This window comes from Mus caroli, unplaced genomic scaffold (assembly GCF_978045245.1).
Source record: "Mus caroli unplaced genomic scaffold, Mus_caroli_1 scaffold_5, whole genome shotgun sequence".
NCBI lineage: Eukaryota > Metazoa > Chordata > Mammalia > Rodentia > Muridae > Mus > Mus caroli.
In genome coordinates, this window is record NW_028227260.1 from 62747793 (window position 1) to 62774194 (window position 26402).

A 26402-nucleotide genomic window follows, 5' to 3' on the forward strand; every position below is an offset into this window, starting at 1 on the left:
ACCATTTGAATGAAGGGCCCACAGAGATCAGAAGAGAGTACCAGGTCTCCTGGAACTGGAGTTACAGGCAATTGTGAACCTCCATGTGAATGCTAGGAAGTGAACCCAGATCATCTAGAACAGCAAACAGAACTCTTAACCACTGAGCATCTCTCCAACGTCAACCCTTATGAAATATTTAGAAGAGGTATAAAGGGAACTGAATAGGAGAGAACACATAGTGGACCCTTTTAACTATGTGTGTCCACTAAGAAATATTTGCTGAGGTGTTAGTGGGCCATTGGACTGCAGACTAATTGGCTGCATGCCACCATCATGTCATAGCACAACCACACCCTTCCCCTCCAAATAACTTTTCATCAGGACTGTGGTAAACAATGCCAGGTTTGAATATTTATGCTGTAAATTTGTTCATTATGGTCCTATAGTTGATGTGTGTACCACTCAATTTTTCCTTAAACGTTCAAAAACATTTTTGAATTGAAGAATGGGATACTGATTCAAAAACATTTTTGAATTGAAGAATGGGATACTGAATAAAATTTATAAAATATGGATAGAGAATAGATTAGTAAATGTCAAATTGAAATAGGCTCTAGGATGCCAGGCATTGGTGGTGCACACCTTTAATTTCAACACTCCGGGGGCAGAGGGAGATGGATTTGACTGAGTTCTAGGACAGCCAGGGCTCATGTCTTGAAAAACAAAAACAAAACAAAACAAAACAAAACAAAAACAGAGAAATAGTCCAGGCATGGTGGAGCATGCCTTTAATCCCAGCACTCAGGAAGCAGAGGGAGGCAGATTTCTGAGTTCGAGGACAGCCAGGGCTATACAGAGAAACCCTGTCTCAAAAAACCAAAAAAAAAAAAAAAAAAAAAAAAAAAAACCAACCAAAAAACAGAGAAATAGGCTCAAGATTTAATCTCCAGCACTAAAATATAAACATAAACAGAAGAGGATGGAGGTAAATGTTTATCATAAATAAAGAAAATGTTTTCTAGCAGAATAATAATTAAAAAATAAAACAGCGCCGGGCGTGGTGGCGCACGCCTTTAATCCCAGCACTCGGGAGGCAGAGGCAGGTGGATTTCTGAGTTCGAGGCCAGCCTGGTCTACAAAGTGAGTGCCAGGACAGCCAGGGCTACACAGAGAAACCCTGTCTCGAAAAACCAAAAAAAAATAAAAAATAAAAAATAAAAATAAAACAGCAACACCAGAACCCCCAAACTTCCTTTGATAAATAGGTATAAGTTAATCATTTATGTTACTTAAACCCCCAAAGGATTAAAAAAAATAAGATAAAGACATATATATGGGAAATATGTAAATTAGCCTGTCTTCAAAATGAAAGCATAGAGTAAAAATTAAAAATTCAAGGATAACTCAGGGTTTAACTCAAGTCTCTAGAGTGTTGTTGTCTTTCATTCTAATATTTCATCTGATTGTATTTTTACTTACCAACTATCATCTGTGCTTCTCTCTTTCTCTGTCTGTCTATCTGTGTGTGTGTGTGCGCGCGCGTGTGTGTGTGTGTGTGTGTGTGTTCATAACTGTGCAGGTACATGTGTGTGCTTCAGTGTAGAAGCCATAAGACAGTCGTTGGTGTCATCTTCAGAAATGCTGTCTACCTCCTTTTGAGACACTGGAGCACACTGATTAGGCTAGGGTAGCTATCCAGCCAGCCCAGGGCATTTACTTGTCTCTGCCTCCTGAGTACTGCAGTTTCACGTGTACACCACCACTCTTGCCTTCTTTTAACGTGGCATGTGGAAAGTAAACTCATGTCTTCCATGCTTTCATGGCAAGCATTTTACTGACCAGTCAGCTCTCCAGCCTCCATATTTTATTTAATTTTTAAGATTTTTGAGACAGGATCTCACTGTGTAGCCCTTGGCTCTTCTGAGACTTACTATAGCAGCAGGCAGGCTTTTAACTTTGGCAGTCCTCCTGTCTTTGCCTTCTGAGTGCTGGTCTTAAAGCCTGTGCCAACATCTCTCTCTGGCTACATACTTTAGATTTTTAAGGTAGGCTGTTAGATCTTCTTTGTCCGATAACTTAGGGTCCCCACATTATTGAGAGTGTGGGGTATAGATGAGTATTAGAATCCCTGCCTTGACTGTGTGGGACTCCATTCAGTCTCCAGCACCAAAACCAAACGACGTGTAGATACTGGGTATTGTCACATATGCTCACAATCCTTCCTGCTGAATAGTCTGAGGCAGAAGGAGCATTTGAGACCAGTACTTTGAGTCCAGACTGAGCACCATAGCCAGTCCCTGTTTTAAAAACTCAGGCTAGAGAGAGAGCACAACATTTAAGAGCCCATTACTGCTCTTTCAGAGTTCAGTTCCAAGAACCCATGTTGGACAGTTCACAACCTACCCGTAACCAGCTCCAGGTGGATCTGATGGTTCTAGCCTCAATGGGCATTGGCACTCACATACATATGCTCACACACAGACATACAAATAAATAAAAATCACTAAAGGAAGGAAAATCCCCACAACTTACAGAGGATATTAGCTGGATTTTTTTTCAGTGACCACCAAAAATGTTTGGAGCCAGGCACTCAGGAGGCAGAGGCCAGCCTGGTCTACAGAGGATGTGCCAGGACAGCCAGGGCTGCAAATAAAGTCTGAAACAAAATCAGGCAATTACTAATTCCTGGTGAGCTCTCCAACACTTAGATACAAGGAAGGCTTCTCTTATACTTAAAATGTATTCTAACCTTATCAGCTATACTTGACTTTCTTGCCAATCATTTTAATTATTTCTTTCACTAAAATTTGCTGTTACTTAATTAGGTTTTGTTTTGCTGCTGATAAGCTGGTTTGCTTTTTAAAATTGTTTCCTATGTTTTTTCCCCCACCAATCTGATTGAATTCAGGCAAGCTGATGAAGAATTCCAGATTCTGGCAAATTCTTGGCGATACTCCAATGCATTTACCAACAGGATATTTTTTGCCATGGTGGATTTTGATGAAGGCTCAGATGTATTTCAAATGGTAAGATGTTTGGTTTCTTTTATGCAGGAATAAAGTACAGATAAAGCAAAATATGTTTTTAATGATTCCAAGAAGTTAACTAGTAGGGCTGGAGAGATGGCTGCTTGGTTAAGTGCTCTTGTTCCTCTTGCAGAGGACTCCCGGTTTGGTTCCCAGCACCCACACAGTGACTCAAAACCATCCATAACTCCAGTTCCAGGGGTCTGATGCTTTTTTCTTGCTTTCATGGGCACCAGGCATACATATAGTGCACATACATGGATGCAGACAAAATACTCATACACATAAAATGAATCTAAAAATATTTTTAAGAAGTAAAATAGGAATATGTTAATGTCAGAGCTAAAGTATTAAACTAAAAGCAAAATATGCCTATTATTTTAAATATTTATTTATTTATATGAGTACACTATAGCTATCTTCAGACACACCAGAATTGGGCATTGGATCCCATTACAGATGGTGGTGAGCCACCATGTGGTTGCTGAGAATTGACCTTAGGACCTCAGAAACAGCACTCAGTGCTCTTAACCGCTGAGCCATCTGTCCAGTCCCAAAATATGCCTAAGTAAAAAGAGTAATAACCCATGCCAGCCTAACTAGAGTACCTAAATTGAGCAGTAAGCAAGTAATATTCACACAGTTGTTAAGTTTGTTGTTGTGTGGCATAGTCTGTGGTGTAGCATAGACTGGATCCTCAAACTTCTAATCCTTCCTCCATCTCCCAAGTGTTGGGATTCTAGGTGTTCATTCACCCTACCTAATAACTTATACATACATACATACATACATACTCACACACATTCATGTGTGTGTGCATGTATGTGTATAAAGCAGAGGAATTTGTTCAATGTAGAAAAATATGTGATCAGTGACACCCTCTACATGGTAGTAGTTTAAGCAGAAGTGGGGCAGGAGAAAGAAGTATGTATAATTAAACAGCCAAGCCAAGGCTATTTGTCTAATCATTGTCTCAGTTCTGGTTCATCAAGATGGTCAATGCAAAGTCAACATAGCTTAATGAGATTAATCTGGTTCCCCGAGATCACCTCTGCTCCAAAATGTAGCCTTATCTTCGGTATAATTATCTTATTTGGAGGAGGGGATGCTGTCCTTCAGGAAATCCGACCTATACATATTCTTACTGTAAATATATAAAAAACAAGCCAGGCACAGTAACTTGTACATAAACTCCCAGCATTTGGGAGGTGACTGTGCTGGAATTCACTATGTAGACCAGGATGAATTCCAACTCACAAAAATCTGCCTGCCTCTGCTTCCCCAGTGTTGGGATTAAAGGTGTGTGACCCCATGCCTGTTTTTTATTTGTCTTTTTTTGTTTGGTTGGTTTGGTTTGGTTTTTTGAGACAGGGTTTCTCTGTATAGCCCTGGCTGTCCTGGAACTTACTCTGTAGACCAGGCTAGCCTCGAACTCAGAAATCTGCCTGCCTCTGCCTTCTGAATGCTGGGATTAAAGGTGTGCGCCACCATTGCCTGGCTTTATTTGTTTTAAGACAGGGTCTCTAAGTTGTCTAAGCTTGTGTGAACTCAGTGTATTGCTCAAACAGTCCTTTAACCTGGACTCTTCCCATGTTAGTATCATGAGCTTGTTATAACTATATAAGATAATTTTAGGTGTCGTGAATGTATGCTTATTTTTTTATTAGAATATAGGAACAACCTAAAATAACTGGTCTGGAAAAAGTGTGACTATCACAGTCACAGGTAACCATGTGTTTGAAAGCATGCTTCATAACTCTCCTTAGACAAATCATTTCAGCTGTATAATTATGGTCTTCTGTCTGTGAAAGCCTAAATTTCTATCAGGCATGGTGATGTGTGATTTTAATCCTAGCACTCAGGAAGCAGACACAGGAGGATTACTGCAAGTTCAAGGCTAGCCTGGATGGCTCGGCAAGTCTGTTTCAAAAAAGGCCTAAATTTTAGAATTATTTTTTGCCACTAAGATTATTTTCTTGGAGGTGGGCTCGGGTGTACGATGCCAGTCACAGACATGTGCATACTGGGCATGTGATACAGAATGAAAGCGGGGACAACAGAATAAAGGAGGATGTGGGTCATCAGGGTGTTTCAAGAAAGGAGGGCAGTAGGGAGGGAGTGTCTCTAGAGTTTCTAGGACATCTGGAGTGCATGCTTGTGTAGCCTGCCCTGGCCTTGGAGCCCTAGAGAGTCTCATGAGGTTGGGAGCGGAATCTACTGTTTGCATATTTCTTTTCCTTAATTGCTGTGGTGCAGAACCGCATCTTCAGATACTTGCAAAATAGATCTCGAATTCATGTGTGCCTGTATGAGCAAGTGAATATTCAGATAGAGGGCTGATTATTGGCTTTGATAAGTGCACGAACCTCAAATTAGATGATGCAGAAGAGGTTCATTCTAAAACAAAGTCAGGAAAACAACTGGGTCGGATCATGCTAAAAGGAGATAATCCTACCCTGCTCCAAAGTGTTTCCAGCTAGCAATGGTCCAGCATGGGAGAAGCGGAGAAGGCAGTTCAGTGTAGTTAAAGATGTCTTCTGCTGGGAGCTACATTTATTCATCTTGTTCTTGTGGCACATTATTATTAGGTGACAATAAATGCTGTGAGGTTGTTTTTGTTACAAAAAAGATTATTTTCTTGGTAACTTACATTTTCATGGACGACTCTTTATTCAGCTAAACATGAATTCAGCTCCAACCTTCATCAACTTTCCCCCGAAAGGAAAACCCAAGAGGGCTGACACATATGAGTTGCAGGTGCGAGGGTTTTCAGCTGAGCAGATTGCCCGGTGGATTGCAGACAGAACTGATGTCAACGTAAGTTTCCCTGCTTTACAGAAAGTGATGTTTTCATTGTCTTTGAATCTTACCTGGGGATCATAGCTGGTCTTGTCTTCATATCATTGATGTGGAATAATTTAGCAGTTCTTAGATGTTATTTCTAGGATGTAGTTTAGACTGTTTGATTGGATTAAAATAGAGGAAAGAGGTATTTTTCCCAAAAATTACATTTTGCCTGCTTTCATTTCATTTCATTATTAATTACAAAATAAATACATTTTATACTTTAACATGTTTTTCTATATCCTTTCCACTAGATTAGAGTAATTAGACCTCCAAATTATGCTGGACCCCTAATGTTGGGACTGCTTCTGGCTGTTATTGGTGGACTTGTGTATCTGCGAAGAAGCAATATGGAGTTCCTCTTTAATAAAACTGGATGGGCTTTTGCAGCTTTGGTAAGTAAATTGAAGAAGAAAAATGGAACAGAAAAGAACCTAATAATCTATTTCTTTTTTATTTTTATTTATTTATTTTCCTTTGGTTTTTCCTAGGCAGGGTTTCTTTGTGTAGCCTTGTCTGTCCTGGCACTCTGTAGACCAGGCTGACATTTTTTTTAAAGATTTATTTATTGTTATGAAGTACACTACAGCGGTCTTCAGACACACCAGAAGAGGGCATCAGATCCCATTACAGATGGTTGTAAGCCACCATGTGGTTGCTGGGATTTGAACTCAGGACCTTCGGAAGAGCCTTCACTGCTCTTAACTGCTGAGCCATCTCTCCAGCTCCCCAGGCTGACTTTTGAACTCATAGAGGTCTACCTGCCTCTGCCTCCTGAGTGCTGGGATTAAAGGTGTGCACCACTATCATCTGAATTTTGTTATTTTTTTCAATTTTACTCATTTTTATTGAATTTTATTTATTTTACATCTCTATGGCAGTTTCTCCTTCCTATTCTCTTCCTAGCCCCTCCCACTCCACCTCTCCTCTCTGCCCCACCCCTGTATCCATTCCTCCTCCCATTCTTTTCAGAAAAGGGCTGACTTTAATGACTATCAAGGAGCCATGACATAGCAAGTTGCAGTAAGACTAGGCTAGACAAGACAACTCAGTAGGAGGAAAGAGTCCCAAAGGAAGGCAACAGAATCAGAGAAGAAGACCAAGCTAGATCAGGCCAATGCAGGTTCCCTGTCTTTTGGTTGTCTCTGTAAGCCCCAGTGGGCCAGGTTTAGTTGATTCTGTGGGTTTTCTTGTGTCCTTGACCCCTCTGGCTCCTACAATCCTTCCTCCCCTCTTTTGCAGGACTCCCCAAGTTCTGTTTAATACTTGGCTGTGGGTTTCTGCATCTGTTTCTATCAGTTGCTGGATGAAGTCTCTCTGATGACAATGGGCTAGACACCAATTTATGAGTGTAGCAGAATATCATTAGGAGTTAATTCATTGCCTTTTCCCCATTCCTGCTTAGTTCTATCCTAGGCCTCTGTGCTCTCCATCCTCCAGGTGCTGGCCCTCCAGGCAGTGTCATGGGTGGGCTCCCTCTCATGGCATGGGCCTCAAGCTGGACTAGTCATTGGTTGGCCACTCCCACAACTTCTGTGTCACCTTTACCACAGTACATCTTGTATGCAGAACAAGTTGTATGTAGGTCAAAGGTTTATGGTTGGTTTGGTGTCCCAGTACCTCCACTGGAAGTCTGGACTGGTTAGGCAGAGATAGCTGGTTTGTGCTCTGTATCCCTCCTTGCTAGGAGTCTTAGCTAAGGTCACCCTCACTGATTCCAGGGAGTTTCCATTGCCTTTGGTTTTTAGCTTGACCCAGAGATGCCCCTTTCATTGCAGTTGTCTCTCAGTACTCTCTCTCCCCATCCAACCCACACCTGATCCCTCTTGTTCCCATCCCCATCCCCACCCCTACCTAGTCCCCTCTCCCTATCAACCATAACGTCTTCTCTGTTTCCCCTTCTCAGTGAGATACATACACATATATTCCCCCTTGGGTCTTACCTGTTACTTAGCTCCTCTGGGTCTGATTATAGCATGGTTATCCTTCACTTTAAGGCTAATATCCAGTTATAAGTAAGTCCGTACCATGTGTGTCTTTCTGAGTCTGGATTACCTCACTCAGGATGAACATTTGTAGTTCCATCCATTTGCCTGCAGATTTCATGATGCCCTTGTTTTTAATAGCTGAGTAGTACTCCATTGTGTAAATGTACCACATTTTCTGTATCCATTCTTCTGTTGAGGGACATCGGGGTTGTTTCCAGTTTCTGGCTATTATAAATAAGGCTGCTATGAACATAGTGTTGCTAGCAGCTAAGGCTGCTAGGAGCATGTGTCGTTGTTATATGTTGGAGCATCTTTTGGGTATATGCCCAGGAATAATATAGCTGGGTCTTGAGGTTGATTCCATCCCAGCTTTCTAAGGAACCACCATATTGATTTCCAAGTGATTGTAGAAGCTTGCACTCCCACTAGCAATGGAGGTGTGCTCTTGCTGTTCCCTGTGCTCCCCACCCTGGCCAGCATGAGTTTTGTCTCTTTTGTCTTTGTTCCTGGCCATTCTGACTGGTGTAAGGTGGAGGCTCAGAGTTGTTTTGATTTGCACTTCCCTGAAACCCTCTATTTTCTTTTCTCTCCTCTCTCTTTCTTCCTTTCTTTCTTTCTTTCTTTCTTTCTTTCTTTCTTTCTTTCTTTTTCTTTCTTTCTTTCTTTCTTCCTTCCTTTCTCTCTCTCTCTCTCTCTCTCTCTCTCTCTCTCTCTCTCTCTCTCTCTCTCTCATGTGTATAGGCCACAAGTAGACATTGGGCATCTCTCTCAAGGTCTCTCTCTGAACCAGGAATTAACTGGGTTGACTGTTGTACAGTGGTTCCTCAGAGAGCCTCCTGTCTCCACTTCCCTACTTCAGAGATTATAAGCACATACTAGTGCACCCAGAATATTCTCTTTGATTCTGTTAGCTATCATCTATGTGAAAAGTAGCTTCGCTTTTTTGCTGTGGGATGTGGGTGCATGCCTGTGAAAGAGTGTGTATGCATACAAGTGCACATGCATAGACCAGAGGAGAATATTTAGAGTCATTCTTTATTGCTCTCTACCTTTTCCACCCAGATACAGGGTTTTCTCTGTGCAACAGCCCTGCTATCCTGGAACTCACTTTGTAGACAAGCTGGCCTTGAATTCAGAGATCCATCTCTGCCTCTCCAAGGGTTGGGAATAAAGGCATGAGCCACCACACCCAACTCCACCTTATTTTTTTTTTTTAGCGGATCTCAAATCAGCTGGCCAGTGAGCTCTTGAGATCTGCCTGTCTCTGTTTTTCAACACAGCATTACATAGATGTACAGCCATGCCAGGCTTTTAACAAGGGTACTGGGTATTTGGACTCAGATCCTCTTATTTTTGTAGCAAGTAATCTAACCCACTGAGCCATCTATTCAGCCCCATTTTTTTCAGTGCAAGTGCATGCTGATGCTTATTTATGTAGATGTATGTTCATGTTTGTGGAGGTCCGAAAGGGAATGTCTCCTGTTGTTGCTCAAGATCTGTCCACCTTGTTTTTGTTTTTGCATTTTAGAAGGTGTCTCAGTGGTTTGAGTTAGGCTGGCTGGAGGCCAGAAGAGGGTACTGGATCCCCTAGAGTTATAGGCATTTGTAAACTGCCAGATGGGAGTGCAATCAAACTTCAGTCCTTTACAAGAGAAGCAAATGCTCTTAACTGCTGAGCCTTCGCTCCAGCTACATGCCCTCAGCTTTTTTATATGGATTCTGGGAGTTGAACTTAGGTCATTGTCTCTTAGGTCATTGCTTTTCTACTGCTGTTATAAAACGCTCTGACCGAGGCAACTTTATAAAAGAAAGCATTTAATTTGACTTAGCTTCAGAGGGTGATAGCTCACATCTCAATCCAAAGTCAGGAGGCAGGGAGCACACTGGGAATGGCACAAATCTTTTGAGACCTCCAAGCTTACCCTCAGTGACGCACTTCCTTTCAAAAGGCCACACCTCAAAATCCAACCCAAACAGTTCTACCAATTGTGTACCAACCATTCAAACATGAGAGCTTTTGGGTCTGTCATAGTGTTCATTGCTGTGAAGAGACGTGATGACTAAGGCAATTCTTATAAAGGAAAACACTTAACTGGGGCTGGCTTACAGTTCAGAGGGTTAGTCCATTATCAGCATGGCAGGAACAGTCCCCATATTCAGTTACCAGCTTCCATCATGTGGGTCTTGGAGATTTCAAACACATTGTGAAGGTTTATGACAAGTTCCTTTATATGCCAAGTCATCTCTCTGTGGATTTTGTGTATTTTTATTTTCTGTCTTAAAATGGGTTTATCTCCTTCATATTATTAGCATCTCCAAAGCTTCAAGCAACTGATTCTTTGTAGAGGGTTTTTCTTTTTATATTTTATTTTATTTTTAGTATATGTGTTGGGGGGTTATATGTATGAGTACAGGTATGTGTAGAGTCTATAGGGGCATTTGATTCCCTACAAGCTGGAGTTATAGAAGTTCTGAGCCACCCATTATGGGGCCTGGGACCCAAACTCAGATCCCCTGGAACAGTAGCATGAGTTCTTAACCACTGAGCCATCACTCAAGCCCCACTTTACAATTCTTTTGAAAATATTTTTCAGCCGGACGTGGTGGCGCACACCTTTAGTCCCAGCACTCCGGAGGCAGAGGCAGGCAGATTTCTGAGTTCGAGGCCAGCCTGGTCTACAAAGTGAGTTCCAGGACAGCCAGGGCTATACAGAGAAACCCTGTCTCAAAAAAACCAAAGAAAGAAAGAAAGAAAGAAAGAAAGAAAGAAAGAAAAAATATTTTTCAGATATATTTCCAATACTCAAGTTTGAAACTCTTCTGTTTAATTATAGTTTAAAATCCCTTTAGAAATGATGTTGAATTGTGATCCTTATGGTAAAATATACATTTTAATAAAAAAATCATTTATTTGAAAAAATGTCAAGTGTTTTCTGAATGGATAAGTGTTTTCGTGTACCCACTAACCTAATCAGTATGAGCTAGCTAAACCATGAGTATTCCATGATTTTTGTTTTCTAGTGTTTTGTGCTTGCTATGACATCTGGCCAAATGTGGAACCATATAAGAGGACCACCATATGCTCATAAGAATCCCCACACAGGACATGTGGTAAGGAAAGTTTGCAATTTCTTTGCATTGGATACTAAAGTTACTGTAATGATGATTACCATGTGAGGCCAGTGCTGACATATACAGCAACTAGATACAGTTTTGACTGTTTAATCTTTGTTAATGAGCTCCAGTTACACTTAGAGCATACAGTGCTCCAAAGTGGAACAGTCTTTATTCCATTTATTGAGATCTCTTGACTAGGATAGTTAAGTCTCAAACTAAATATGAAAATTAGTCAAGTATCTCATTATCTGTTGCTTCTAGCCACTGTGCTAGGGACTAACAGATATGGTGATTGGTTGGGAAAATGTGCTCCCTATTGTCATGTCTGCATTGTTTTCACACGTAGGTTTATATACTTAAATATTGTTTTTCTTAACATTTTTGTGAAATATACAGTACAAGTGCAAAGAAAGGAGAAATAAGTAAATACTGAGGTAGCTTTTTTTTTTTAAAGATTTATTTTATTTATTATATAAGTACACTGTAGCTGTCTTCAGACACTCCAGAAGAGGGCGCCAGATCTCGTTGTGGATGGTTGTGAGCCACCATGTGGTTGCTGGGATTTGAACTCTGGACCTTTGGAAGAACAGTCGGGTGCTCTTACCCACTGAGCCATCTCACCAGCCCCCCTGAGGTAGCTTTTAACAGCCTCACAAAAGTGTGCTACATGCTTACATAGAGAAAGTGAACTGATACTTTCCTAATGTTTAACATACCATATTTTAGGCTTACAACACTATAATTCAGTATATAATACAAAGACTGCATTTGTCTTCTCCTCCCAGAATTACATCCACGGGAGCAGCCAGGCCCAGTTTGTAGCTGAAACCCACATCGTTCTTCTGTTCAGTATCCTTTGACAATAAGTCTTTATTGTTACATTTTAATTTGCCTGTTTTCTTACAATTTTGTGTTCTCTGTACAGCATTTGGTTGGAGCTGATATCCTAATGCAGGCATAATATCCTTTGGAAATTCTGTTGCTTATGTCTTCCTCAAACCTTAAATCTGACCAAGCCAGTTGATGAGCTCACTGATGTATGGAGGTCTACACATAATAGAAGCATGGCATGTCTTGTTAATAAAGCTAAATAGAACTGAGGGTTTAGAAGGAAGGGTTTAGGTGGTATTTAAAATGAAACATTAGGCCCGGTGATGGTAGCGCACACCTTTAATCAGGAGGCAGAGGCCAACCTGGTCTATAGAGTTCCAGGACAGCCGGGGCTATACAGAGAAATCCTGTCTCAGACCAAAAATTAAAAAAAAAAAAAAAAAAAGAAAGAAAGAAAGAAAGAAAGGGTGAAACATTAATTTAATAGGCTAGAAGAGAAGTTGGAACTGAGCTCTATCTCGGTAGTATAGCACTGGCTTAGCATGCACAAGACCCCAAGGTCAATTCCAAGCACTTTTCAGAGAAACCCTGCATATAAAGTGCCGCAGGAAGAAAAAGGAAAAATACTGGGAAAAAAGTGCTGGAAAAGAATCTCGGTGAGATTTTGTTTTTTTTGTTTTTTGTTTTTTAAAAAAGCAGTGGGCTGCAGAGTGTGTGCCTGCCAGCCACCTTGACAACCTGAGTTAGATCTCCAGGACTGACACAGTGGAATGAAAGAACCAATTCCTACAACTTGTCTTCTGACCTCTACACATCTAACACACGTGCAAACAGGTGTACCTATGCTACACACACACATATATATATACACAATTTTAAGTTAAATTAATTAAAAGCTAATTAAATTAATTATAAACATGGGACATGGGCAGTCATTTTTTTTTTTTTAGGATGAAAACTGAAAGAGTTTTATTGGGGAAGACATCTGTGAACTATCCAGATTTGGGGGGGCGGTTAGTTGTAAGGGTCTCTGTGATGTCCAGGGTCAGTGGGAGGGGAGAAGGCAGCTCAGCCCATCAAACTCAGTAGCCGGTGTTGACTCAAACTTCCAAGTCGCTTATTTTAGGCATATTTAAGCCCAGCAAATTTTGATGATTTTTTTTTCTGGTGATAATGAATTCAATCCTGTGTGCCCAATAAAGCATGCAGAAACCTCTTTGAGGAACAAAGTAAGCTAAATAAGAATCAGACACGACGACAGGGACGCTTCGTGAAGTCCATCTGACAGCTTAATAAAGATAGGTTCTACAGATGGACAACATATGACATAAAGATGGGACCTAGAGACTAACTGAGAAAATTGAGCTTGAGATCAGGTTCTGGGGAAAGCTCTGATGTGGTCCCACGAGCCACACAGCATAAACATCACTAGTGTAGAATGCTTGTCTACTCCCAGGCCTCTGGATGACAGATAAAGAATTCCTTCCCTTGAAGGGATAAGCCTTTTGGGTAACATTTCAGGTCCCCTTGTGCTTATCTTTGAACATGAGGACCTTCATACCTCCTATAGCAGGTTGGCCTGACATCAATGAACGGGAGTGAAGGCATGGAAGACTGGATACACAGAGCCTCATACAGTAGCACAGTTCAAATAAAATTCTGGGCAGTCAGTGACATCACCTAATGAAGATTCTGTTAGAGGGTAGAAGTGGGAGGGGCTACATGAATAGCCCTGTGTATTTGTCAGTCTTCCTACTAAGGTGGTAAGATATTGATATGAGCAAAGAGTTTATTCAGCTTATGCTTCCACATTACAGTTCACCAACGTAAGTCAGGACAGGAACTCAGGCAGGGCAGGATCCCGGAGGCAGGAGCTGATGCAGAAGCCATGGAGGAGTGCTGCTTACTGGTTGGGTCCCCATGGCTTGCTTATGGGAGCACCCGTGTTAGAACCCAGAATCACCAGCCCAGGGATGATACCACTCACCATGGGCTGGGTGCCATCAGTTACTAATTAAGAAAATGCCCAGCAGGGTTGCCTACAGCCCAATCTCATGGAGCCATTTTCTCAGTTGAGGCTCCCTCCTCAGACAGCTCTAGCTTATGTGAAGTTTACATAAAACTAGTCAGTACAGTGGGCATTCATCCTTTTTTCTCTCCTGGATCCAGTGTGACCAGCTGCCCTGTGCTTCTGTGGTTGTGATTTCCACCATAATGAACTGTGAAACTGCGCCTAAATAAACCCATCCTCCCTTACATTGCTTTTATCGATATCTTACCACCTTGGCAGTTGTTCTTAATAAGGCTATTGAGGAGAGAATACAAGATGGTAATGAAGCCGGGCAGTGGTAACTCACGCCTTTAATCCCAGCAGAGGGAGGCGGATTTCTGTGTTCGAGGCCAGCATGGTCTACAGAGTGAGCTCCAGGACAGCCAGGGCTACACAGAGAAACCCTCTTAAAAACAAAAACAAAAACAAAAAAAAAGATAGTAATGAAGAGGTGAATATAGTCATCAGAATACCCATTTCTCTCATATCACTTAATTATACCCATAGGCAGTAGCTTACAATGTGCATCATGTACATAATTAACTTGGAATGTTTGACCATTACTAGTATTCACAAAGTACAGGTGATGGTCTCTTTTCTGCTTGAACAAACTTTTTTCTTTAAATATTGATACCGCTTATTATTCAACCATGCAGTGTGCTTCTATGCTGTAGTATTTCCCATTTTGACTTATGTAGCTGGTGTTATCAAAATGAATAAGTATAAGGTTATTCTACATGGGGGAATTTTCCTTTTTCATTAAAATATGACAAAATTGGATAGCTGAGTAATAATTTCTGCTCGAAAATTTAATTGTTGAATGTCTGAGATTATTTTCCATGTAAAAGTGAGTTGCTATTGTCTAAAATGATGTATATTTTAAGGATGTCCTTTTCAGGGGTGTTGGTGATGACTAGTGGGGTTAGAAAATTGCTGTGTTCAAAATGTGATATCCAAAAAGCTCATTTTATATATAGGTGGGATTTCTTAGAAGTATGTTTTACTTTACAAAACTGAAGTATGTTTAGCCATATTTTTTTGAGGGGATCAATATGGGGTTTTGGTGTTGGTTTGGTTTGTTTCTTTGAAACAGGGTCTTACTATGTAGCACTGAGTGGCCTATAATACATAAACCAGGCTGGCTTTGAGCTCACAGAGCTCTGCCTGCCTCTGCCTTCCAAGTGCTCAGATTGAAGATGCGTACCACCATACCAGTTACATGATCTTATGTACCCTAGGCTGGCCTGTCTCCCAAGCCTGGCTCAACTTTACTTTTTAATTAAATCTTTACAGTTAATATTGTAAACATAGAAGAATTATTTGTTTGGGTTACTACCTTAAGGTTTATAAATTCATCTTAATTTTCTTCATGAGAAACTGGGAATAGGAAAACGGCTGTCTTTTGTGGCTACATGAATTTCTCCTTAAACAGTTTCTCTAAGATGGTGGTGTTACCTTAGGTATGGTGCTTTTATGTGAAGCTGCTACCTCTGACATGGATATTGGGAAGCGAAGGAGTAAGTCACATGCCACAATGGTTCAATTCTGCCTTTAATCCAGAAAAAAAAAAAAAAAGAATCTTAACTAATCACTTTCCCTTTATAGAAAATTCGAAAAAGAAACTGCAACTTGTAGGAAGAGTTTTCTATGTTATTCCACCAAGAAAACTAATGATTTTATTATAATCTATTTCTTCCCATTTTTTTGTTCCGTTGACTTTCTTTTGTTTTGAGATAAGCTCTGTTACATGGCCCAGCTGAGCTGGAACTTTCTCTTTCTTCCTTCCTTTCTTTCTTTTCTTTCTTTCTTTCTTTCTTTCTTTCTTTCTTTCTTTCTTTCTTTCTTTAATGTGTGTGAGTCCACTGTAGCTGTACAGATAGTTGTGAGCCTTCATGTGGTTGTTGGGAATTGAATTTTTAGGATGTCTGCTCGCTCTGGTCAACTCTGCCTTGCTCACTCCTGCCCAAAGCTTTATTTACATAAGTACACTGTAGCTATCTTCAGACACACCAGAAGAGGGCGTCAGATCTCATTACGGGTGGTTAAGAGCCACCATGTAGCTGCTGGGAATTGAACTCAGGACCTTAGGAAGAGCAGTCAGTGCTCTTACCCACTGAGCCATCTCACCAGCCAGAAGTGAAACTTCCAAGCCTCCTGCCTCAGCCTCCATGCTCACCATCTCTTCCCACTCATAAGAACATCTTGGGTTTTTGTTGCTGGTTGGTTTTTTTTTTTTTTGAGACAAGGTCTATATGGCCCAGATCAGCTTCAGACTGGCTATGTACCTGAGGCTGACCTTGAATCTATGATCTTCCTGTTTCACCTTCAAGTATTAGGTTACAGATAGTGCCGTTATATGTGGTTGTCTGCTTTGCTGGGGAATGAACCCAAGGACCAATGCATGATAGCCAAGTATTTTACCCACTGAGGCACTTCTCCAGCCCCATCTGTAAAAACATTTTAAAAATTGAATGTGTGAGAACCAGACTTGATGGCAGTAGCCCATAATTCCGTACATTCAGGGGGGTGAGGTAGGAGAATCACAAGTTCAAGGCCTAATGGATCTATATGACTGTGTGGTAGAGCACTTGCCTAATATGTTCTAGAATCTTGATTCAATCACCAATATCCCAAAAGGAAACAAAAAACAAAAAAAACTGTGAACAGGCCTGGGAATCTATCTCTTTTTTTTTTTTTTTTTTTTTTTTTTTTTTTTTTTTTTTGGTTTTTCGAGACAGGGTTTCTCTGTATAGCTCTGGCTGTCCTGGAACTCAGTTTGTAGACCAGGCTGGCCTCGAACTCAGAAATCCGCCTGCCTCTGCCTCCCGAGTGCTGAGATTAAAGGCGTGCGCCACCACGCCCGGCCAGGAATCTATCTCTATTGTAGGTTGTTTTTTGTAAATGAGCACACACTAACAGTACAAAATGTGTGTATGTGTGTGTGTGTGTGTAAGGGGTAATGGGACACACCTTTAATCCTAGCACTCGGGAAGCAGATACAGGTGGATTTCTGAGGCTAACCTGGTGTACAGAGTAAGTTCCAGGTCAGCCAGGGCTACACAGAGAAACCCTGTCTTGAAAAAAAACCACAACAAAAATACTTGGGAGGCAGAAGTAATACTGATGCAAGTTTGTGTGTAGAAATTGTTGTAAATTCAAGCTATTCCATATAAAAGACATAAAATCCAGGTATTTTATTTATAAGCTGTAAGTCTAGGTTAGGCAGGCTTTGGAACTATTCTAGCTTATACCCAGCCCTCTCTCTGGCAGCCTTCTTCTCCCTTGGTATCCTTTCTTCTCTCCCTGGGACCCCCAGCCAGGTAACTGAAAACACATCTACCTCTATAGACTGCCCAATCACAGGATTTAGCCTTTTATTGACTAATCTGGGGAGCAAGGTTACATAGCATCCATCACTTGGTGTACATGAGGGTCTCCTCAGGGGCAACCAGATCTTCGGGGCCAGTATTTAGCATTTGAATACATAGCAGCATCAGATCAACCCATTTGAGGCCAGACTGGTAAATATAGCAAGTTCTAAGCAAGACAAGGCTGTAAGAGACCCTACCTTGAAATAAAACAAATCAAAAGCTTAGGTGTGCTGTGACAGTACACACCTATAATTCCAAACCTTGAGAAGTAGAAAGTAATAGAATGACAAGCTCTTGACCCCCTGGGAGCATGTACTTTTTACACTTTAGAGCATGCACATATTGTTGGGTGTGGTGGCATAGTCTTTTATCCCTTCACTCCAGAGGCTGAGACAAGATTGTGGCCAATTGAACCCCCCACCCCTGTGCTGTATACTAAATCCCTGTCTGAAAAACCAAAGAAGCTATGCAAGGTGACACACTTGGAATTCAAGCACTTAGCCAGTAGAAGCAGAAGGGTTAAGGAGTTCAAGGCCATCTTATGCTACATAGTGAGTTTGAAGCCATCTCAGACTACATGAGAGACCGTCTCAAGGAAACAAATATTCACACATTTTTATTATTTCAGAAAGATGCCTACAATATAACTTGTTAGCACAATTTCTGGGACTTTATTAAAATGATAAGTTATTCATACCTAATATTTTTCTGTCAAAAGATAAATATATTGGATTTCTGATTTGACAGATAATTTTTGCCAGGCATAGGTGATACACACCTATACTCCAAACACTGAGGAGGCAAGATCATCTCAGAGTTGGGCGGGGGGGGGGGGGGGGGTCATTCACTGCTACATTGTGAGACCGTGTCCCAAAAATAATAAAAATAAACTGTTCATTATAAGATATATCTACTAATGTATTAGTAAATAATACATTGTGATGTCTTTTTTCTTTTTTTTTTTTTTTTTTTTTTTTTTTTTTAAAGATTTATTTATTTATTATATGTAAGTACACTGTAGCTGTCTTCAGACACTCCAGAAGAGGGAATCAGATCTCGTTACGGATGGTTGTGAGCCACCATGTGGTTGCTGGGATTTGAACTCTGGACCTTCGGAAGAGTAGTCGGGTGCTCTTACCCACTGAGCCATCTCACCAGCCCGTGATGTCTTTTTTCTAGATTTATTTTTAGAGTATTTTTATTATTTCATGTGTGTCTATGTTTGTATGTATGTGTGTGTATGTATATATGTATGTATGTACATATTATGTGTCTTAGGGTTTTGTTGCTGTGAAGAGGCACCATGTCCAAGGCAACTCTTTTGAAAGACAACATTTACTTGGGGCTGATGTAGTTTCATAGATTCATTCTGTTATCATCATGGCAAGAAGCATGACAGCATACAGACAGACATAGTGCTGGAGAAGCAGAGAGTTCTATATCTTGATCCATAGGCAGCAGAAAGGGACTGCTTCTGCAGGCAGCCAAGAGAAGGCTCTGGATGGAGCTTGAGCATTAAAAGATCTCAAAGCCCACACCCACAATGACACACCTATTCCAACACCTCCTAATAGTGCCACTTCCCATGGGTCAAGCATTCAAACACCTGAGTCTATAAGGGAGCCATACCTATTCAAATCACCACCACAGTATGTATGTATGTATGTATGTATGTATGTATGTGAATGCCACAACATGTATGTTGAGTTCAGAGGACAACTTGTAAGAGTCCCTTCTCTCTCTTAGTACGCGGGTCCTGGGGATCAACCTCAGTCAGGCTTGGCAGCAAGCACTTTTTCTTGCTGAACCACCTTGCTGGCCCAATGGTGATTTGTTTGGATTGCCCATTTAGGTATTCCTCATTTGGAAAATGCCATCAAAACACAATCTAGTATGAATTTAAGTGGTAAAACACTGTAGCAGAGTATATTGAAATCATCATAATTTCATCTAATTCTTGGATTTTTTTTTTTTAAATATAGTCCTACTACATAGCCCTGACTGGCTTGGAATTTGCTATGTAGAAAGAGCATGCTTGCATCTGAACTCACCATGTAGAATACACCTCTGCTCAGGGTGTACTCTAACTACTGGTTCTAACTGCACTTCCTGAGTACTGAATTACATGTGTACTCCACCACAACTGACCGTTTTTCTTTAAGACCTATTTTTACAATGCTTAATTATATGTGTGTCTGTCTGTTTGGGTATGGGTATGTGCATATGAGTATACGTAGGTATCCTTGGAGACCAGAGGTGTTAGATCCGTCCTGGAATTGGCGTTACAGGTACTTTTGAGCATACTGATAGGGGTGCTTGTTAGTGAACTTGTGTCCTCTGTAAGAGCAGTCCGTGCTTGGAACTGTTGAGCCATCTCTCTAGCTCCATACTTGGCCTTTTTTGTCTTCTGGAGATACTGTCATATAGGCCAAGCTGATCTCATACTTAGTACTTAGTCTAAGCTGGCCTCGAACACTTGATATTTATAACTCTTCTTCTCAAGTGCTGGGATTACAGATAGGAGACTATTTTTTTAACGTTAAACTATTGAAGGCTGTGATGCTTTTAATTTTTTCTTTTTTATCCTTCAAGTCAGGGTCTCGCTATATAATCCTGGTTAGCCTGGAACTTGCTTTGTCCACTGACCTGGCCTTATATTTGCTTCAATCCTGCTGCCTCTGCTTCATGAACTGTGAGATTATAGGCACTGTGTGATATATTTAAGGAAATGTATTGTTTTATACAATTGAATTGCACAGGTATATAAGTAAATTGACTCTATTGCACTGTACTGGAGTAAGCTTACAAGTAATGCAAACTCTGAAAGATTAAAAAGTGGAAATGAGGACTGGAAAGACGTCTCCGTGGTTAAGAGCACTGACTGCTCTTCCAGAGGTCCTGAGTTCAATTCCCAGCAACCACAGAATAGCTCACAGCCATCTGTAATAGGATCCAATGCCTTCTTCTGGTGTGTCTGAAGACAGCTACAATCAATGTATTCATATACATACAATAAATAAATAATTCTTTTTTTTTAAGTGAAGATGAGAGCTGGGCAGTAATGACACACACCTTTAACCCCAGCACTCTAGGAGGCAGAGGCAAGCAGATCTTTTGGAGTTTGAAGCCAGCCTGGCCTACATAGTGAGTTCTAGGACAGCCAGTGGCACACAGAGAAACGCTGTCTTAAGGTGGGAGGAGATGAGATGGGAGTGAATCTCTATGATGTGCCTTACTTTCTTCCAGGCCACCTCTCTTCCTCCTAACCTTTGTCTTCAGAGTCTATATTAAAATGATAAAACCCTCCCCTCCCGCAGATGAGGCTTAAATCAGTTGGAGAGCGGAGGCTTAGTGTGCTTTCCTCTTTGGCAGTGTCCAGCCTACACTGTGCAGGTGGTTTCACAGGGGCGAGCTGATGACATTTTTTTTTTTCTCACAGTGATGTGTATTGCTGGGATTGGACTCGTTGTGTTATTCTTCAGTTGGATGCTCTCTATCTTTCGATCAAAATACCATGGCTATCCATACAGGTATATTCTTATTTTACCTATTCTTAAAATGATTAGAGTTAGTATTGCTTTATAATAGTTTATTGCTTACCTTTCTATGCCTTCATTTTGAAATGTCTCCTGGTTTCCACTTGTTTTCCTGTTTCATTTTGGTTTTGCAACAGGATCAGACTAGCCTTGAACTCCTGATCCTCCTGACTCTATCACCTAAGTTCTGGGCTTACACTATCATACTGTGTTGTGGAGGTCATTGTACTTGAGTGTGCATTTTTTATGTTGTCGTTTTGAGATAGGGTCTCACTATGTATCTCTCACTGGCTTGGGACTCATTATGCAGCCCAGGCTTCCCTTGAACTTGGCAGCAGTGCTTCTGCATCTCAAGTGCTGGAACTACGGGCATGTACCTCTCCTGCCTGGTTTGTGTGGTCTTTATCCCTCTCCCCCTCTAATTTGAGATAGGGTCTCACTATATAGGTAAGGCTGAATTCCAACTCACAGAGATCTGCCTGCCTTGGCCTCCCAGTGCTGGCATTAATGGTGTGCACCACCACAGCTATCTGGTAATTTCTTTTATGGAATTGCAAGGAGTTTTGTTGGAAGGGGGGTTGTTTGGTTTGTTTTGTTTTTCAAGACAGTGTTTCTCTGTGTAGCTCTGGCCGTCCTGGAACTTGCTTTATAAACCAAGTTGGCCTTGAGTCACAGAAATCTGCCTGCCTCTGCTGGTATAAAAGGTGTGCACCACCACCCCCTGGCTATTGTTTGTGTATACATAAAGACACACATACACACACACACACACACACACACCTCATGTATGTATGCAGAGGCCAGAAGAGAATATCATTTCTTTCCCCTGGAGCTAGAGTTAGAGTTGGTTATAAGCTGCACCATGTGGGTTCAGGTCCTCTAGAAGAGCATTTCTCCAGCTCCTTGGGTTCTTGGTTGGTTTTGTTTTGTTTTGTTTTGTGTATGCATGTGTGTTTTAAGGTCCTCCTCTAGCTTGACTTACAAGTGCTTCCCAACACCATGCCATGTCAAGGTGGCTCACAGCCATCTGTGTAATTCCAGCTCTAGGTTATCTAATGCCTCTGGCCTCTGAGGAAACCTGCACTCATGTGCATCTACTTACATATAGACACACATAATTCAAATTAATAAAAAGAAACCTAAAAAACAGAAGAGGAAAACAGCTAGATAGTTTCAAATATTTATAAAGTTAATAGCGATCCCAGTGGCTTAGGAGAGGAAATTGTTAATGTTTCAGGTTTTTGGTTTTGCTGTTACAGGCAAGTGAAATGGTTGGCTGGCCTGTGTTAGTTTTATAATCTGAGTATTATAAATATATTTGGGTATTATTTCTTAAAGACTTATTTATTTTTATATGTATAAGTGTTTTACCTGCGTGTATGTATGTGTAGCACATGCATACCTGGTGCCCACAGAGGTCAGAAGAAGGGCTTTGAAGCCTCTGGAACTAGTTACCATTGGTTGTGAGCTGCCATGTGGGTGCTGGGCATTGAACCTGAGTCTTCTGTGAGAGCCGTATATGTTGTTAACTCCTGAACCATTACTCCCGCTTCCACAGTCTATGTTTTAATACATAGGTGTCATCCTATGGTATTGCAGACTTATAATCCCAGAAATACAGCCATGATCAGAGCTGGATTGTCTTTGGCTACATAATGAATTTGAGCTGGCTTCAAACTCATTATATGTTTGAGCTCATTATATGAGACACTGTCTCAAAAAACGAAAATGACTACTGGGTCTTTCTGTGTTTCTCACTTTTGTTTTTGATACTTAGGCCATGGTACATATATTAAAATCAATATACTATGTATTTATAAAACGTCAAACTTAGCTGGGTGTGGTGGCGTATTCCTTTAATTCCGGCACTTGGGAAGCAGAAGCAGGCAGATCTCTTTGAGTTTGAGGTCAGCCTGGTCTACAAAGCAAGTGAAGTGCAAGATGGCCAAGGCTGTTACACAAATAAATCCTGTCTCAAAAAACAATCAAAAAAAATAAAGCCTTCTTATTCTCCTCCTCTCTCTTCCCATGTGTTCCCAGCCAGCCCCTTTTTTTCTTCTTCTGTCCTTCTCTGCCTCTACCCCTTTTCCAGGCCTTGCTACCCCCCACACAATAAACCTGCTTTTATACTAAAAGAAGTAAAACTTAGTTTCCTTTCAGAGACTAATGTACTGATATATATATATTTTATTTCAGCTTTCTGATGAGTTAAAGAGGATTCCAGAGAAACATTGACACTGGTAATGGAAACTGAAAAATAAAAACTATTTGGTGTTTGAAGAATGCAACTCACATATTTTATATTACCTCTTTTTGTCAAGTGATCTAAGTAGTTAATCGTTTAACCAAAGATGTGTAGTGCCTTAACAAGCAGTTGTAAAGATCATGAAGTGTTTGGAATTGTGCTCCTCCTAACCTTCCCTTCCCAATGAACTTAGGAAACATTTGGGGTTTGTAGAATTAAGTACTTTATAAACATTTAAAACTACTACTTCATTTGACTTAGAGAAAAAACTCAAAATTACTATAGTTAACTTGATTTTATCTTATCTAAGGTTGGGGATGGGAGGTTCTGAGCAGGAATTTCCACCTCTGCCTATTGCAAACAACTGCATCTGGAAGCCATTGGTCCTTTTCCTTCTTTGTGCAGATGTGTGTGCTTTACAGACCTTTCCTCTTGGGCCCAGGTATCATATACACTGTGTGATCTGAAAATGGACCGTGTCGCCTTTGGAAAGATACATGCCTTCCTGTGTCTTTCCACCTGAATTCAGCTACATATGCCTCCTTTTACACATTCAGAAGTACCTCTAACTAAAGACTATGATTTGTGCATGAGTGTGCTATAACTACCTTGTACATGGAAAGATTTCTCATTCATTCTGTTTCTAGTTTTATGTAAATTAGCCCTTCTCTAATAATAATAGTTTCTTGCTAAAAATCAGTATAACTTATAAGTGGTCTCAAATGTTTGTGTAAGTTACACATTGTTATTGATTTCATTCTTATGTAACAGAAAAATAAGCTGAGTTGTGTTCATGGAAAGGACTCCCTTAGAAGAATGAGAAAACACAATCATGAAATACTGATTTGTTGCCTAGGTACAGAAATGAAATGGTTTGCCAGGCTGTGGTGGACGAAGGCTGAGCTCTGTGAGTTTGTGATCAGCCTGGGCTACATAGTGAGACCCTGTATCCAGGGTAAAAGAAAAAAAAAGGAAGGAAGGAAGAAAAGTAGCATGTTTTCAAGCTGAGGCTGGGGCTCAGAGGTAGAGTTCTTGCCTAGCGAGAGTTACACTCTTGTGTTCAATCCCAATGCCTTAGAAAGATTTCTTGAAACCTGGTCTATGAATTTTTCCTTCTTTTGGTAAGGACTGTTCCTTGAAACCTGGTCTTTTGTTTTTTAAAACACATGTTCGTAAAACATGGGGCTATTTTTTTAAATAAGTGTTTCTTGAAACCTATTATGGCTCTTGTTTTCATTTTTGTTTTTGTGTGCCGGTTTTCTAAAAGCAATGTTTCTTGAAACCTGTCTTTGAGACAAAGCTCTCGCTGCTCTTACCTCTCTTAGGGAGAGATGTCCCACCTTCAGCTCACATTCATCCTCCTGTCTTAGCTTCTCAAGTGCTGGGATTGCAGGCTTGTGCCACCGTTGACTGTAATCTGCTTTTGCTATCACTTTAGCTTTTTATTTACCCCGTCAATTAGAGATACAAAGAATGGTAGCAGGCACCTGCCTCTGCTCTTAGCTACCCTTCTGGCTGAAGTAGAATCCAAGAAGACCAAGAACTTGATACAGTCTGGCATCGTATTAACACCTCATCTCAAAAATATGTCAGAAGAGAAAACTATGAAGGGTATTTGTTTGAATTATATCTTTTTTTCCTGGTAGTGAAAATAACCATATATGCTAACCAGTTTTCCATGAGGAATATTTAAATCGTGGTTATAATATGGCTGACTCTGGCTTTCACCATAGTTATTAAGAGTAATCCAAAATGCTACTGTTATGAAAGTGTACTCTTAGACCGGGCAGTGGTGGCGCACACTTGGGAGGCAGAGGCAGGTGGATTTCTGAGTTCGAGGCCAGCCTGGTCTACAGAGTGAGTTCCAGGACACCCAGGGCTATACAGAGAAACCCTGTCTCAAAAGAGAAAGAAAGAAAGAAAGAAAGAAAGAAAGAAAGAAAGAAAGAAAGAAAGAAAGAAAGAAAGAAAGAAAGAAAGAGAAAGGAAAGAAAGTGTAGGCTTGGAGTGGAGCTCAGTGCTAGAGCACTTAAAAGGCTATGGGTTCAATCCCAAATACCACAAAAACCTAGGAATGTAACTGAAAAATGGAAAGACATATTAGAAACTACATTTAAAATATAGACATGGATATGTGACTGAGTTGATACAGTGCTTGCCTAGCCATGGGTTCAATCCACAACATCACATAAGCTGGATATGTGTGTAAGCACATGTGTGTTATTCCAGTGCACTCATGAGACAGAGACAGGGGAATCAGAAGTTCACCCTCATCCTTGAGCATATCGTGAGTGTAAGGCCAACCTGAGCTACATAAAGACTCTATCCCAAAGACAAAACAAAAAACAAGAAAAGATACTGTGACTATTGCCTGCTATTGATCATGCAATAGCCTTCCCATGTCTTATAGAATGGAGTTTATAGAAAGAGATGGACATAATTGACCCAGGGGAAACAATGTGTGGGGTGATTTGTTGGGGTTGCTACAAATTTGATGACTAGAAGGATCATTCCTTGTAAATTGAGTGATTCTTAATTTCTTATCTGCTATTCTTGTACTTGTCTCTGCCAAATGAATTTACGCTGTGATTCTTAGGAAACTAGTGTGAAGACTTGTCAAGTTGAACTGGGCAACACTCCTACTGTGTTATCTCTAGCTGCTGGTGCCTCCCGTGGTCAGTGTTTTGTGTGTTTTCTCCTCGTTTAAGAGCAACATTCTTGAATGGAGAAAGGCTTGCTCTGGCTAAAATCTGTGAAAAGCCGATTTTCTCATTTAAAATAGTGTTACTTTTGTGGAAATTTTAAATTTAGCTTTTATCTGAAGTGCCTTAAGTAGATTCTTAATTTACTTTTCTAGTACTGGTTTGAATATAATTCATTATGTATTTTTAATATACTGTTCAAAAATGATACATACTATAGCAAAGATAACCAAATGTCTGGCTTACTGCTTTCTGTCAATAAACTTTTACAATCTAAATTCCATGTTTTTTTTTTTATTCTCTATCGTCACTACTTTTCTGTTACTATTATAAAATACCCTGACTCAAGCAACTTCAGGAAGACGCGGCCCATTTTGGCTCAAAGATGGAAAAGAATATATCTAGAGAAGACATGGCAGCTGCAGCATGAAGCCCTCAGGCAGTCAGGAAGCAGAAGGAGCATAAGACCAGTGATGTACGCTAGCAAGACTGTCTCTAGAAGGTTCCACAACCTCCCAACCACTACCATTAGCTAGCAGATGAGCCTGTGAAGGTATTTCATGTTCAAACCACAGCACATTTCTCCAGAGGGGTCAACATGAAATATCAAAGGGGGATTCTTTTTGTAAGATTTATTTACTTATTACATGTAAGTACACTGTAGCTGTCTTCGAACACTTTTTCTTCTCTCTCCAACCCCACTCGCTCCA

The 26402-nt window shown here is 40.6% G+C and overlaps 1 protein-coding gene across 1 annotated transcript in view; it reads left to right on the forward strand.

Moving 5' to 3' along the window:
* Magt1 (magnesium transporter 1) overlaps positions 1-25970 on the forward strand; it is a 45182-nt gene extending 19212 nt beyond the window's left edge. The window contains exons 3-10 of the mRNA XM_021153097.3: positions 2891-3008; positions 5685-5825; positions 6107-6247; positions 10862-10951; positions 11743-11806; positions 15281-15355; positions 20649-20739; positions 22942-25970. Of these exons, the coding sequence (XP_021008756.1) occupies positions 2891-3008; positions 5685-5825; positions 6107-6247; positions 10862-10951; positions 11743-11806; positions 15281-15355; positions 20649-20739; positions 22942-22957 (736 nt within the window). The 3' untranslated portion in view covers positions 22958-25970. The remainder of the gene's footprint in view (positions 1-2890; positions 3009-5684; positions 5826-6106; positions 6248-10861; positions 10952-11742; positions 11807-15280; positions 15356-20648; positions 20740-22941) is intronic.
* Positions 25971-26402: the final 432 nt, after the last annotated feature.